Source organism: Canis lupus, chromosome 26 (genome assembly GCF_048164855.1).
Source record: "Canis lupus baileyi chromosome 26, mCanLup2.hap1, whole genome shotgun sequence".
Taxonomy (NCBI): Eukaryota; Metazoa; Chordata; class Mammalia; order Carnivora; family Canidae; genus Canis; species Canis lupus.
In genome coordinates this window covers 10,172,659-10,187,823 of record NC_132863.1, presented here as the reverse complement: position 1 = coordinate 10,187,823, position 15,165 = coordinate 10,172,659, and the positions used below count along the sequence as shown (strand labels likewise).

The 15,165-nt window shown below is 36.6% G+C and overlaps 1 protein-coding gene and 1 long non-coding RNA gene across 8 annotated transcripts in view; one reads left to right on the top strand and one right to left on the bottom strand.

Moving 5' to 3' along the window:
• MACROD2 (mono-ADP ribosylhydrolase 2) overlaps nucleotides 1–15,165 on the top strand; it is a 1,923,575-nt gene that overhangs the window by 634,606 nt on the left and 1,273,804 nt on the right. For all 4 annotated transcript variants that reach the window (XM_072800037.1, XM_072800036.1, XM_072800035.1 and 1 more), the window contains exon 5: nucleotides 7,535–7,651. In XM_072800037.1, coding sequence (XP_072656138.1) covers nucleotides 7,535–7,651 — 117 coding nt within the window. The remainder of the gene's footprint in view (nucleotides 1–7,534; nucleotides 7,652–15,165) is intronic.
• Nucleotides 1–15,165, bottom strand: part of LOC140618058 (uncharacterized) — a 140,783-nt gene that overhangs the window by 54,265 nt on the left and 71,353 nt on the right. The window lies entirely within an intron of this gene.

Sequence of the window (15,165 nt, the reverse complement as noted above, 5' to 3'; positions counted from 1 at the left end):
GAAATATGCCAGGAGTTAAAGACCTTTGCCTTAGTTAACCATCTACCTGTAAACCCTTTGGCCTTGCTATCAGGATGGTAAATGGCGGTGTGTCAGTACAGCAGATAACCCGTTTTTTTGGAAGAAGTTGTAGCAGACTCCTCTTAGCCCTGATGAAGAGTAGTTTAATGAGTGACCTCAGTGTTCACTCCGTTACTAGCTGATCATATCACAGACAGTTTTTTAGGCAGTCCTCAGCTTTCATCTTCTATTAGTCTGGTTTCAATCACAAAGCAAGAGGAACAACTATTTGAATGAAGAGGACAGTCTGGCTTTGGTGTTCATAGTCCTCAGTGTTTAGCGTAATTAAGAAATCTAAGGCATACTTAAGGAAATTAACTTGGCTAAGATAATATGTTCATTCAAGTAGTAAAATCTGAAATTTTTTGCATAAAACTTTAAAAAATATGGGGATCCCTGGGTGGCGCAGCGGTTTGGCGCCTGCCTTTGGCCCAGGGCGCGATCCTGGGGACCTGGGATCGAATCCCACGTCGGGGTCCCGGTGCATGGAGCCTGCTTCTCCCTCTGCCTCTCTCTCTCTCTCTCTCTGTGTGACTATCATAAACAAATAAAAAAATTAAAATAAATAAATAAAAATAAAATATAGCAGTAATGAAGCTGAATGAAAATTATCATTGGAGTATTTATAATAGAAGGAAAAGTATTAGTCAAGGTAACTACTGATTACAAACATCCCACAATCTCAGTGGCTTTACATTATAAAGCTTTGTCTATCATGGTAGTGACAGTACACTATAGGAAGTGGGGTGAGGTGGAGCTCTGTTCCACACAGTCATTTAAGGATTCGGGCACTTTCTGTTTAGTTGCTGAACCATCTCCTAGAGTCTTCCAATGGATCCTCTGCATGCAGCCTACAGATAACAGAAGACGATATGGAGAACTGTGTACAGGATTTTTAGGGATTGTACATAAATGTAGTTACATCATTTTTGCTGATACTCCTTTGAACAGAATTCAAACTCATGACCTCATATAACTACAGAGATGCTGGAAATTGATTTCTATCTATATAATCAGAAAGAAAAATAAGTAGACTTCAGTGAACACATTTATTTATGGAGCTTAGTCATCTTTTCTTTTTTCCTATGTGAATAGTTCTTTTATAGGATGAGAGACATCAGTAATCCTATTGCTCTCTGGAAAATTGTGGTCATCTTTCATTTCTCATTTGGATTTCTGGTCTTGGGATTTTTGATTGGTTGATTTTGGTTTTGTATTTTAGTTGTAATTGGGTTAGATATTTTGGGTCAGTCTGAGTATCTTCTGTGGCAGTGTAAGTGTTGACTGTTGGTCCTCTATCCCCTCCTACCCGGAGACTGGGAGTGACAGAAATGGAAAAAGTGCTACTGTGTTGAAATCTCACATCTTGCTACTACTCAGCCAGTTGCCTTGTAGGCTGACCCAAAGGGAAGGTAAAGGAGCATATTTTTTAGTGGGCTGCCTCAGACCTGAGGGAAATGGGTGAATTTTCAGATTCTGTGAACTGTTAACACTTTTTTTTTTTTTTTTATGATAGTCACAGAGAGAGAGAGAGAGAGAGAGAGAGAGGCAGAGACACAGGCAGAGGGAGAAGCAGGCTCCATGCACCGGGAGCTCGATGTGGGACTCGATCCCAGGTCTCCAGGATCGCGCCCTGGGCCAAAGGCAGGAGCTAAACCGCTGCGCCACCCAGGGATCCCCCTGTTAACACTTTTAATGGAAACTCATCACTAGATTTGTGACCACAACATGGTGACTGTGTATTTAACTTTGCTTTTTCATTTCTGGTTCTTTGGATTTGACTAGCCTACTTCCTCATTATTATTTAAAAAAAGGAAAAAAAAGCTATACTAGTTTTCCTCTTAAATTTAGATGCATTTAGTTCAACTGTATTAAGCACTTACAAAAAGTCAGTTATTAAGATGGGTGGCTCAGTCAGTTAAGCATCTGCCTTCCGCTCAGGTTGTAATCTTGGGGTCCTGGGATTGAACCCAGTGTTGGGCTCCCTGCACAGCAGGGGGCCTGCCTCTCTCTCCTTCCGCAGCTCCCTCCTGCTTGTTTGCTTTTCCAATAAGCAATAAAATCTTAAAAAAACAAAAACAAAAACAAAAACTAGGAATATAAAAGAATTAGCCACCCTCAAGGAGCTAAATGACTAAAGAAGGAGAGAGACTTTTTAGCATATAACCAGTCTGATATGTTTATAAAATAGCTATAAAACAATTTATAAGTATGAAAATAAGAGTACAAGCCAGAATATGGGTATGTAAAAAGGCATTATTGCGTCCTGTAAATGTTGTGAATGGCTTTTTATAGGAGGAAACATTGGAACTAGAAGTTGAATAAGGAGAAGGACCTTGCTAAACAGGAAATGAGGGGTGGCTGGATATTCTGGGTAGAGAGTACTTTGTAAAGAAAGTGTTGTTGTGTTTAACAAATGGTGACGATTTAGATGTATCAAAGTAGATGATGCCAAGGGAGTGAGAGTGTGAAGTTGGACAGTTAAGTTGGAACCACGTTTGTGAAGGGTCTAAAAGACCATAATTTGTAATTAAAGGTTTTATAATGTGAGATATGGGGAATTGCAAACATTACTTTGTATGGAAATGGTAAAGTCAGATTTGCCTTTTAGGAAAAAGAAGTCTAGGAAAAGAACTGACAATAGGTTAGAGAATTTTTTTTTTTGTTTTTAGGTTAGAGAATTTTAAAACCTTATACTGTATTTGTACATATGGAGACTTACTTACTTAATTTATTTATTTATATTTTCTTTCAAAGACACAACAACCCACTTTAAGTTACAGAATGGATACAATAGATAATGCCATTTCTTTTTCTTTGGTGCTCTTTTCCAAGGGCCACATATAGCTCTAAAATAATATGATAGCATAGCCAAGAGAAAATGCTATGTGTTTCCTTCCAGGTTTTAATGACAGACTAGCTTGTATCAGAGTAGACTTCCTATTAATAGTAATTTAAAATTCTTGATAAAATATAAAAGCAACGACAGAAACTATTTATTGGCACTAGAGAGCATCTAAACACAAGCTGAAACTAAAAAGGATTCAACCTTCAAAAGAAGGAAACCACACTTGGTGAAATCCGCATTTTAAATGGCTTTGACCCTAAGGGCTCTCCAGGTCCCATATAGGAAGTGGCTGATAGGGCTCAAAGAAAACAAAAAACTGTAGTTTTATTGACTTTAGGAATCGCAGGACTGAACTCAGTGTTGTCAGAATAACTAGGAATTGAGATTAGAATTCCTGAAGAGAGAAAGTCACAGAGGAGGGAGTCCCCAAATCTATATATGAAGGTCTAATCTATATATTAAAGGTCTAATCTTAAACTGTACATGTACAGATAAAGAGTCCAAGGAACCCAGGAAGAAAACAAGAACTAGAAGGCTGAAAGAACAGAGCAGAACATTCAGTTTCTCACTTCAGTGATAATAGAATTTAGAATTTTAGTTCCCCCGAGTTAGAGGGATATGACAAACATCTTGAGTTTTCCATTGAAGTTCTGGAATGCTCATGCTTTAGGAGAAAAGACCATATCCTAAAAGTAAAGGAAAAACTAGACTAAACCTACCTTAACAAAGCCTATATATAAGCCACTATATTACCTGGCAGTAATTTAATTGTTTGCCAGAGCAAACTTCAGTGCTGTTTGGAGGAAGATAATTTAAAGCCTTTACAACCTATTTACAATGTTTACATGTCATTAGTAATTACTGGACATGCAAAGAAACAAGAAAATGTGACCCAGAGTCATGGGAAAAATCAGTTAATATAAACAAATTCATAGCTAACACAGGTATTGGAATTGGCAGATAGGATGTTCAAACCACAATCCAGAATCTGTGAAGGCATTTCGGTGAAAAGAGGGTGAGGAGAGGGGAAAATTCAGGAGTGTTCTGAAAACTATAAGTAAAAGAACCAAAAAACCAAATGAAAATCTTAATATCTAAAAAATAAATCTCTGAAATTAAAAAGAAAAATTGGATAGAACTAACAGCAGATTTAACACAACTCAGTAATAAAAAAGATAATAAAAATTAGCAAAAGATGAGCAGACACTTCCAAAAAGAATATATATGAATGACCAATAAGCACTTGGCAAGATACTTAACATCATTAATCATCAGGGAATTGCAAATTGAAATCACAGTGAGATACCCCTCTATTTCCATTGAAATTGCTAAAATTAAAAAGGCTGACAACACCAAAACATTATCAAAACTTGAACCCTCAAACTTTTCTGGAGGTATATATAAATTGGTATAATCACTTAGGAAAACTGGTATTAGTTCTTTATAAAGTAAAATATATGCTGACCCAGCAATTTCATTCATAGTTATATGTGCAATAGGAATGAAAACATAAAGCCACAAAAGGACTTGTACAACCATGCAAATTTATTCACAATAGCTAAAAACTGTAAATATGCCACTGCTATTCATAGATGAGTAGATAAGAAGTTATGGTATTTTTCAACAGGGGAATATTACTCAGGAATAAAGAGGAATGAAGTATTATTGTATGCAACAACACAGATGAATCTCAAAAATAAGCTGACTGAAAGAAGCTAGTCCCTACTCTGCATCTCTTATATGAAGTTTGAAGTTATGTAATAGGCAAAACTTAGCCAGAGTGATCAGAATCAGAAAAGGGGCTCTCTGTGTGGCATTAGAAGAGAAATTGGATGGAAAGGGCACAAGAGAACATTTTGGATTGATGGAAACATTCTGCATCTTTATTGGTGTCATGATTGCATGAGTATATACATTTCTTAGAACTCATCAAAACTGCACATTTGAAATCTGTGCATATGATTGTGTGACCTTTATAATTCATAAGCAGAATTGATGAGAACTGAAAAACAGCATATTATGATGGTTCAACAGGCCACATGTAGGGATTCAGGTAAGACTACCTGGATTCAGTCCTGAAGACAGTGAATTATAGTGGGTAAAGGTATGGTTGCTACATCAGACAAACCTGAGGTTTTGAATCACATTGCCAATATTTTGTGAATATTGGTAGGTTACTAGCTTTTTCTAAGCTTCATAAAATGAAGACAATAAAATCAGTATCTGCTGGTAAGGTTAGCCTCAGTATAGTGGCTGGCATATAGATACACTCAAGAATTTAAGCTGAAGTCATTATTATTAGATAGCTCTTCAGCCATTCTTTCATTGCTCTATTCATGAATGCTGGTATAACATGAAGATTTTGAGAATTAGATATCCACAAACTGCATTATACTGCAATCTAAATAATGCAGACAATATTTGACAGCATATGATTAAGTACACTAGCAAATCCTATTTAATTATCCATTTCAAACTAAGTAACTAATTATCTCTTTGCCAAGAAAAAAATGTTCAATTCAAAACACTTCTCTTGAAGATCTTGTAAAAAAAAATTCAAACATAAGTTAAGACTTTTCCCAATAGTCTCACTCTTGTTTCCCATCTCATAATCACTTTTTATATTTTGATGTATCTTTGTGGTACATATATGTGTGTATACATAAATGTATCTAAGTGTGTATATGTATAACTTTGTAAGCAAAATTGTGGCTATATGATTTACATACTCTTTTAAACCTGACATTTCACTTAGAAATCTTTCCATGTTTAGGACTATTTACATATAGAGTTGGCCCATTCTTTTTAACAGCTGCATAATAGGATTGCACTGGTGGACTTTATCTAACTAGCTCTCCATCTGAGTAGGTTCAAGTTTCCATTATTATAAACAACTTTGACATTCTTATAGCTTTTACACTTGTGTTAATTATTCCACAGAATAAATTTTGTTTTAAAAAATTTTATTTATTTATTCATGAGAGACACAGAGAGAGGCAGAGACACAGGCAGAGGGAGAAGCAGGCTTGCCGTGGGGAGCCTGATGTGGGACTCCATCTCTGGACCTTGGGATCACTCCCTGAGCCAAAGGCAGATGCTCAACCACTGAGCCACGCAGGTGCCCGGACAGAATAATTTTTTTTAAAAGAAAGTATAATTGCTAGTGAAAGAGTTTGAACAAAATTTATCAAGCTTTTTTTTTTAAGAGACAAATTGTATATGTGAGTATGTGTATTACTGAACAGTGAAAGAATATGTATTGGAATGTTGAAGATTCTCTGGATCAATTACATGGTGTGTGGACTATGGAGAGAGGGGGGCATCTTCTGACCTCTTATACCCTGGTTTATTTTCATACCCCCACTTACTATTACTCTCCCCCTCTTTGTCTCTTTACCTTCATTTAGCAGTCTTGCATTTCCTTTCAGTCAAGAAGCTGATTCAACAGCAACTAAGAACCCATGTTTTCAATTTCCTAATTTATATGCATATGATCTTTGAGCCTTCCCTCTGTGCACTCATACCCGCTCCATCCAGTCATATAAAGTTTTAATTTCCCACAGCATCAGATTTGTGTTTTCAGGGCAGCCTGGGTGGCTCAGTGGTTTAGTGTCGCCTTCAGCCCAGGGCCTGATACTGGAGACCTGGGATCAAGTCCCATGTCGGGCTCCCTGCATGGAGCTTGCTTCTCCTTCCGCCTGTGTCTCTGCCTCTCTCTCTCTCTCTCTGTGTTTCTCATGGATAAATAAATAAAATCTTAAAAAAAAAAAAGATTTGTGTTTTCGAAAGGCAAGTCTCACTGTGTAGGCCAGATGTGAAGGCGGTGGGGAGGGGGGGATGAGAGGTCAGAGGACTGATGAGACTTGATTGGTGAAAGGCAGAAAGCCGTTCCTTCAGTGGAGGTAAGGCAAGAGCAGCCGGAGTTCTTGGCTTAGTCCCTTCGGGTGAGTGAGGGTGGTTTTCTGGGTGTTTACTAAGAACTAAACTACCCTTGCCCATCATCTATGCCCTGTCAGATACCCTGCAGAAACACAACTCTGTGTCATCCTATTGGGGGAGAAGGAACTCAGAGGTCTGGTTCTTTTTTGAATGGCTAATTAATTCTACTCTATTTTGAGGTGAGTACAGATGTTTTAGAGTGCTGTTCTTACTTCCTTCTTGACCTTTTTCTTCTTTAACCTGTGGTATGTTGGAGGCAATACTTACCAGCTTGCGAGACAGAATTGTTAGCTTTTGTTTCACACTCTGTTCAGTGACATTGAGCTGATAGTTTGATATTGGATATTGGATATTTACACATTTGGTATTGGAAAATGCTACAAATCAGGGATTCCTCCATCCCAAAAGAAACTCTTGTTTAATGTTTACCAGCACACTACATGTCTTCTATAACCCTACTATCTCTGCTCAACACACACACACACACACACACACACACACACACACACAAGGAAACAGTGTTTGAAGGATTGGACAACATAGGTTTTCTTCCATGAGGCTAAAGTGATTTTCAAGAGGAACAAATTGAGTTCCTTTTCTCTTCCTGTCTTGGGTTTTACATTTACTTCCGAAAGAACAAATATGAGCTAACTTTTTTTTTTCTCTCTCTCTCTCTGTCTCTCCTAGTGGATGGCTGTATTCACAGAGCAGCTGGCCCCTGTTTACTGGCTGAATGTCGTAACCTGAACGGCTGTGAAACTGGACATGCAAAAATCACATGTGGCTATGACCTGCCTGCAAAATGTGAGTACAACTTTTTTGAGCACTATTTCAAAATCAGATAGGCACACGTATATTGTTTTATTCCAAAGTGTTAAGTGGAAAAGGAAATGGTAGTGGTGATATTTAATTAAATGTGCTTATATTCAGATTTTGTACTTAGCATTAATATATGTATTCCAAATATTTCTTCAAATTTATATGTATAATATATAAGTGTAGGTGATTTTTGTTCAGGTCTTCGATAGAGCATCTCTGAAACAGAGAAATAAAAATATGAACAAAATATACATTATAGTATTTAACTGCCATGGAGTGACAGCTTCTGGAAATGATGCCAATTTCTTATTCCTTGTTCAGGTTTCTTGATTGTGGATGTGTTTAGAGCAAAGGAGATCAAAGTGATGTATTGTGTTTTCAGCTGCCATGTAAAGGCTGATTGGCAATTACAGCCAAGGCATCTGTCACACTTTGCTTTCAGGAAAAGCCAATGGAATGTGGTTGTCAGTGTGAGAATGTATTTGCTCTTTGAATGTGGAATGGTCAAAATTTCCATTATATTTGAATAGAGAGAAGTATTGCATTTGATTGACCTTGTTGCCTAGTCATTTAGCCAACTGAGTGGTGTTGTGTGGAATAAAAATACTGAGAGAGAAGCTGGTTAAAGGCACAGATTTTTTAATCACATAATCTTCAGGGGTTAGCAGGTGGAGGTAAAGGGTTTCATTGCACTGTTAAAGTGTTCATTGATCTGGAAATTGGGACACCAATTAATTGTTTATTCTATTCATCTGCTTCTTTGATACTGCCTGGGTCTGTGAATACCTTTTATATAAAAGTGAAGCAAGTTTTTGTTTTTCTTTTTTTTCAGTGGCGAAAACGTGACTAAAAAAATATAACACAATTTGTAGGATACTTGTTGGGCTTCGTATAAACATATTGTGTGAGAATGAATTTCCTATGGATATGTGTGAGTGGAGAGATGGTGTGTTATATTTTAAAGATTACTTTAAAGAATATTTAAATCTGAGATTTTCTATTAAGTGTAATATATTTAAATGATATTTTTTTCTTTATAAACATTATAATACTACATTCTATATTTCTCAGAGGGTTCTAGTGAAAGTATATCAACTGTATACTATTTAATGTTTTCTTTCAATGACTTCTCACTTTTCTTTCTTTCTTTCTTTCTTTCTTTCTTTCTTTCTTTCTTTCTTCTTTTTCTCTCCCTCCCTCTTTCTTTTTTTCTCTTTTCTTTTCTTTTCTTTTCTTTTCTTTTCTTCTCTTCTCTTCCCTTTTCTTTTCTTTCTTTTCTTTTCTTTTCTTCTTTTCTTTTTTCTTTTTCTTCTGTTTTTACTTTGTGTGAAAGAGTCAAATCATGTGCCAAATGGCCCCTTTCTCTCACTTGAGATGTGTACTTGTGTCAAATAAAGTCCTTTGTGTACCACAGTGTTTCAAACAGTTCTCCCTCTAAGTTAGAAAACCTGAGTATTAAAGGTGATTTCCCTTTCCAAGATTAGATGTATCTGTGTTTACAAATACCGGTCATTTTTTTTTTTTCTTTTTGACACCTTTGTGATATGGCTAATTGATACCACCCTGAGAGCAAGCAGATTATTGATTATTTCCAGACTTATATCTGTCTTTAAACTAAGGAATAAGGCTTGGTTTTCTACTACTTTACTACCTTTTTTTCTTGTGTATTAAAGCACAAATAAATTCTCTAACTCTGAGATTTCTGAAGGCAGATAACCTCAGTATCACTAAAGATAAACACATAAAATGATGGCTTTCGTGTATGAGTTAATGCCATGATGGTTTTATCTTATGTGCTTGCTTCTGTATGACATCCCTCTAAGTTGTCTAGCTTAGCTTAGGGTTGCTGAGAAGGTATGAAGATCAATAACACCAATACCTGTGCTTGAGGAGTTTCATGATTGAGTCATATCTCTGAGCTAAGGTGTGGCTTTCCTGGGCATCCCAGACGAACTGAGTCTTTGTGGCACAAGGACTCTAGTGAACTAAAGTCAGTCCTCAGGACTTGGTACTCAATCTGTGTGAGCTGAGATACTGAGAGCCTTATACACATTCAAGTCACTTTCCTCATCCCATAGGGCACATGTAGTAAAAAAAAAATAAAAAAATCATCCACCAGTATAGAAAATACTAGACTTCGGATGGCAGTGCCACCTCATAAAAGTCACACACATGGACTACTTGTGAATAAGTCTTGGTATTTATCTATATTTTGAAAGATTATTGATCTATATTAGAAACATAAAGAAAAGCAAAGAAAGCAATAAAGCAATGTGGAAATGAGTAATAATAGCTTACATCTGTATGCCACTTTATAGTTTTCCACAGTACTTTCACAAGCCTTTATATTTTAAATTATATTTTATGACATCGTGTGTGTGTTCATTTTCCCTTTTCCTATCCCTGAAAGATGTTTTTCTTTCTCATCAATTTGGTTCATCCATTTCAGAGTCATTAAAAATCCACAGATGTGCTTTTGTAGAGAGAGAATGAAAGGAGCTCATTACATACTGTTTGGGTCATTTTCCCCCTCCATATTTAATAATTCCATGACAGTTTGACAGCAGAACCTAGTTCCTATCTGTCCTCTGTGACAGCGGGTTTATCATTATGGGGTACTAAAGCCAGTCATCCAGCCACCAATGTTAATATCTTCATGCATCAGCAATTTATTTGGAAAATGCTATTGTCTAGGTTACAGATAAACTTGGTAATTTTGGACTGGTCTTTGCTTCTTTTATGCTTGCTGAGTTAATCTATTCATAAATGCTTGTATTTGAATTAATCATATTTGTAGTGTATATTCTGTGACTCATTATAATTGTTGGAAAGATAAGCCTCAGAGATTTAGTTTACTCCTCATTGTTTTGATGTTTTGATTTCTTTTGATGTAGAATATCCAATCGTTCTTTTCAAAAGTAATCTTAAGAGTGGAAAGAATATTAGCGAATATTTCATTACAGGTGATTGCTGAAGAAATGACTTAAGAAGTAGATTAAGAACTGTTTATACAAGGATCCTGGGTGGCTCAGCGGTTTAGTGCCTGCCTTTGGCCCAGGGCACGATCCTGAAGTCCCACGATTGAGTCCCACGTCGGGCTCCTTAAATGGAGCCTACTTCTCCCTCCTCCAGTGTCTCTGCCTCTCTCTCTCTCTTTCTCTCTCTACATGTCTATCATAAATAAATAAATGAATCTTTAAAAAAAACTGTTTATACAATTGGACCTTTTGAGACCTTCTCTTTTACGATATTGAATTCATAATAAAATTGAGATTTCCATAGAGTTTTAGAAGCTTATCAACATGTAGAACTTTTCTGTTCATGCTATCATCATTCTACCAGATGGTCAGCTTCATGTGGGAGAAGCTCATCTATCAGAGTTACAGTTTTACTGTCAATATCTAGTACAGTGTTTCCTGAATATGTGCTAAATTAATCTGAATGAATGAGTGATCAGATGATTGGTTTTAGAGCTTTTCACCTGGAAAATAGCTTTGCAAGTGCTTCCTCTACTAATTCTTTCCCTCCTGCAATGCATTCTGCCCAGTGCTGGTAGATTAATATTCCCAAATTCAGAGTGCTCATAATTGTAAGATTCTAAATGATGTGACCCTCCTTACATCTCTGACATCATCTCCCTCTATCTTCTTCCTTGCTCACACAGGTTGCTTTGTTGACCTGTAATGTATTCGCATTAGCTTTCCTCCTGCCTGGAATTTTATTCTTCTGCATACCTATGTGGCTTGCTCTCTCACCTATTTCTTTTTTTTTTCTTTTTTTTCTCTCTCACCTATTTCAAACCCTTGCTCAAATGTAACCTCCAGTATCGTCCTAATGAACCTGTTTATAATTACTTTTCTGCTTTAATAATAATTGCTTATCTGTAGTATTTAACCTTCAAATACCTGGTATCATTTAGTTTTTTTGTCTATCTCCCCCTATGAAAATGGGGGCAGATATTTTTTTCTATATCTTTTTCACTTATTGCTGTGTCCATACAGGTTAGAAAAATGTTTGGCACATAACGGGCTCAGAATCTGCTTGTTGAATGAATGAGCAAAACCTAACTCCACTCCTCAAAATCCTTGGATGGGTCTTTCTTTAAACAGACTTGTTAGCCTGATTACCTTTGCCCTTCCATCATTTACTACCATATCCTGAACTAATAACCTTTTTCCTGATCTGAACTGCTGACAGTGGTGTGCCTGTGCTTGGGCTCTGTATTTGGGGCCATCTAGGAAGCTCTTTGCCCCTTTCTTGTCTTCCAGAAGTCAGCTCAAATATTACTTCTGTCATGAAACAAGTCTTCCTTATCAACTCAGCTAAAGCACCTTCTTTTTCCTTCAAACTCATGAATACAGCTTGTTAACATGCTAAGGGTTATTTTTTCACTACTTTTTATTATTATATATACAAGCTTTCCACCTTTCTATCATTCCCTTGTGTATAATGGGTACTAGAGAAACATCTACTGAACGAATTACTTGTTAAAGGTGGAAGATTTGTTGATAATTGACAATGGGTAAGATGTAAAAGACAATTTATGTTAATATCCCTGAGAAATGATGAAATTAGTGTTAGTTATCCCTTGGGTTTTTTAAATCATATTTTAACATACATCTAACATCTAATTCCAAAGTCTCTTGTTTAAGGATTTACTATTAATGGAGCTTCTCTTAAAGGTGAAAAAATATAAATAAAAAACCATATCAACTTTATTTAATGACTTTCAGCATACCTTACATGTTTCTTCTATTTCTTGATAATGCTCAATTTTTAAGCTTTAAGGCTGAATAATCATGGATGATAAATGGAAAAATATTAAAATCTGTATATAAAATGGTAGAATCTGTTTCTTTTATTCTTTCCATTTAATCTTTGGAAGATATAAAAGAGTTATTTTAGCATCCAGCTCACAGATTTTTATTAATCATTTGAAAGGAAACCGTAGGGTGAGAGACCATAGTATAGTATGTTTGAATATCATAGAATGATATGAATCAGAATCCTCATTCTATTCCCAGGTGCAATAATAATCAGATGATAGTAGCTTAAAAGGTACTGTTGATAATAATTAATACTTCTCCTATGCCCTTCATCAAGAAATCATAGGACTTTGAAATTTTAGCTAGTTCATCAGTCCTTTTGAAATTTCTATGTGAAGTAACATGGCAAGTAATGGTATTTTCTTTCAACACAAAGGTACAGAGTGATTAAATTTGTTGCTCTCAGTAACAAACTATGTCCACATTAGGGGCACAGCAGATAACTCAAGCGTCACTTGGATAGGGTGAGAGTCTATGGCAGGTGTTGACCAAGGCCTGCTGCCTCTTTTTTAAAAATGAAATTTTATTAGAATACAGCATTTGTTTGCATATTGTCTGTAGTTGCTTTCATGAGTAGTTGCACAGGAACTGTGTGGCCAAAAAGCCTGGAACATTTACCATTAGGCCCTTTACAAAGGGATTTGCCAATTCCTGGTCTTTGGCAATCCCTATTTTTTTTTTTTTAATAAAGAAGGAAGCTGAGATTCAGAGAACTTAAATATGTATTGAGTTTTATTGAATGTATGTGATTTAGATCCCTATTGACAAAAGTGGGACTAAAATACCTGCCATCTATTTCTTGGGGCAGCTTTTGCTTTTGTTGCCTCAGTTGAACGTCACCTTGGGAGGATGATCTGAAGCCTTTTAAATCTTTTAAATTATAAGGCCACCTTGAAAAAAATACCTTGAAAAAATGGTCATTTTTCTCAGTAGGGCCAGAACTGGAAAGTGAATAAGTCAAGTCTCTGAAGGGAGAGTTAATTCAAACCACCAAAGTATTAGGCAATAAATCTTTATTCCTTGCTTCCTTCAGGGGTGGTAGCTAATATGCTGAAAGGGAGCCTGTAGTCCTGAGTAAATTCAGTTTCTAGAGTAGGTAACTCATAAGATGATTCTGAGTTAGTCCTCTGCAACGCATGACCTGATTTCAGCCATCATGGGCTCCACCAGCAGGTGTCTGATTGTGAAGGCAGTGGAGTGGGCATGCTGTCAAGAATATGACTCTGCCAGGTTTTGATGGAGATCTAAGGGCCCTCATAAGCCCCTTCCATAATTAAATGACTTATATTACACAAAGAGAAAAATGGCTTTTGAAGAACATAAAACCATCTTCCTTCCTAAAGAGAGACATGGGGTTGTTCCTCTTAAAACCAACCCTGATTGGCTCATTTTCCTTAAGTGCTTTAGCCATTTAATTACTATTTGAATCTATTTCTTCATAATTACCACCCCTTTCCTTTATATTAAGCGATTTTATATATTTTGTCTCCTTAGTGATCCTTATGATGAATGTGGAAGTGAAAAGGACAGGAAGATTGTAAAACCCAGAGTAGTGGTTCACAAAATGCACTCCTTGGAGCTGCAGCAGCACCTGGGAATTTGTTAGAGATGCAGATTCTTTTGCCCCACCCCAGATCTACTGAATCACTTTGTGGTTTAACAAGCTCTCTATATGAGTGATGCAAGTTCAAACCTGAACATCTCTGACCTGGACATTAGTGGAATTCTGAGCAGAGCCCTTTGCCTTTTGATTCCTTACCCTGGATCCCTTATGTTACAACATAGGCATCCTTTTGAGTTGTGGAATAGGGCTTTCTTTGAAGAGAACTCAGACATGCCCTTCTTTTCCTTTGTGGCATGTTCACGGTTAGTATTTGTTTACTTGTTTATTGCCTGACTTCTCAAACAGAATAACAGTTTAAAGAGAGAGAAGTCCTATCAGTCTCATTCACCCCTGATATCCTTAGTATCTTACATAGTATCCAGAACCAAGTTCAGGGTTTTTGATACACACTTACTGGAGGAATTAATGAAGTCATCCTCTTTGTAATAGTGATAGGTGCCACCGCAGGAAACAAACCAAGAAGACACTAAGAAAGGACTACATGATTCCAGAAATCTGCAGAGCTAGTACTGCTACCATTGTAGCATCTCCATTATCTTGTCACCAACCATGCTGTTTGCTCAAAGACTCTAGTGGTACAAGAAAGCACGTGCTTAACTTGTCCACATGGCACACAGATAACCTACACTTAAAACACTTTCTTTCATCTTCTCTCTCTCTCTCTTCTTTTTTATCCATTGTAATAACACAAATTTAATCTCCAAGTAACTTTGGGAAGAAGTAACTAAAGTACTCTAATAGTAAACAGTGTCTTTTAAAAACAACTACATTTTGGAAGCAGCTAGTATTTGCATTGTATTACTAACAGTGTGTAGAAAGCTCCTGTGTTTGGCATGCATTATTTGAGATCTTAGCAGGCCTTCAGAGGACACTGTCCATACCTTCTTTTACCTATGTGATCAATAGGAAATAACAGTAAAAATCAATTCTGGGCAATAATATAAATGAGCTCTTGAAGGCAATTCCTGCTGTGAAATAAGTAGTTAGCTGTGACACTGGCATTAACCACAGAGGGGGTAATCAGCCTTTGGATGTGTTTAATCAGAGTT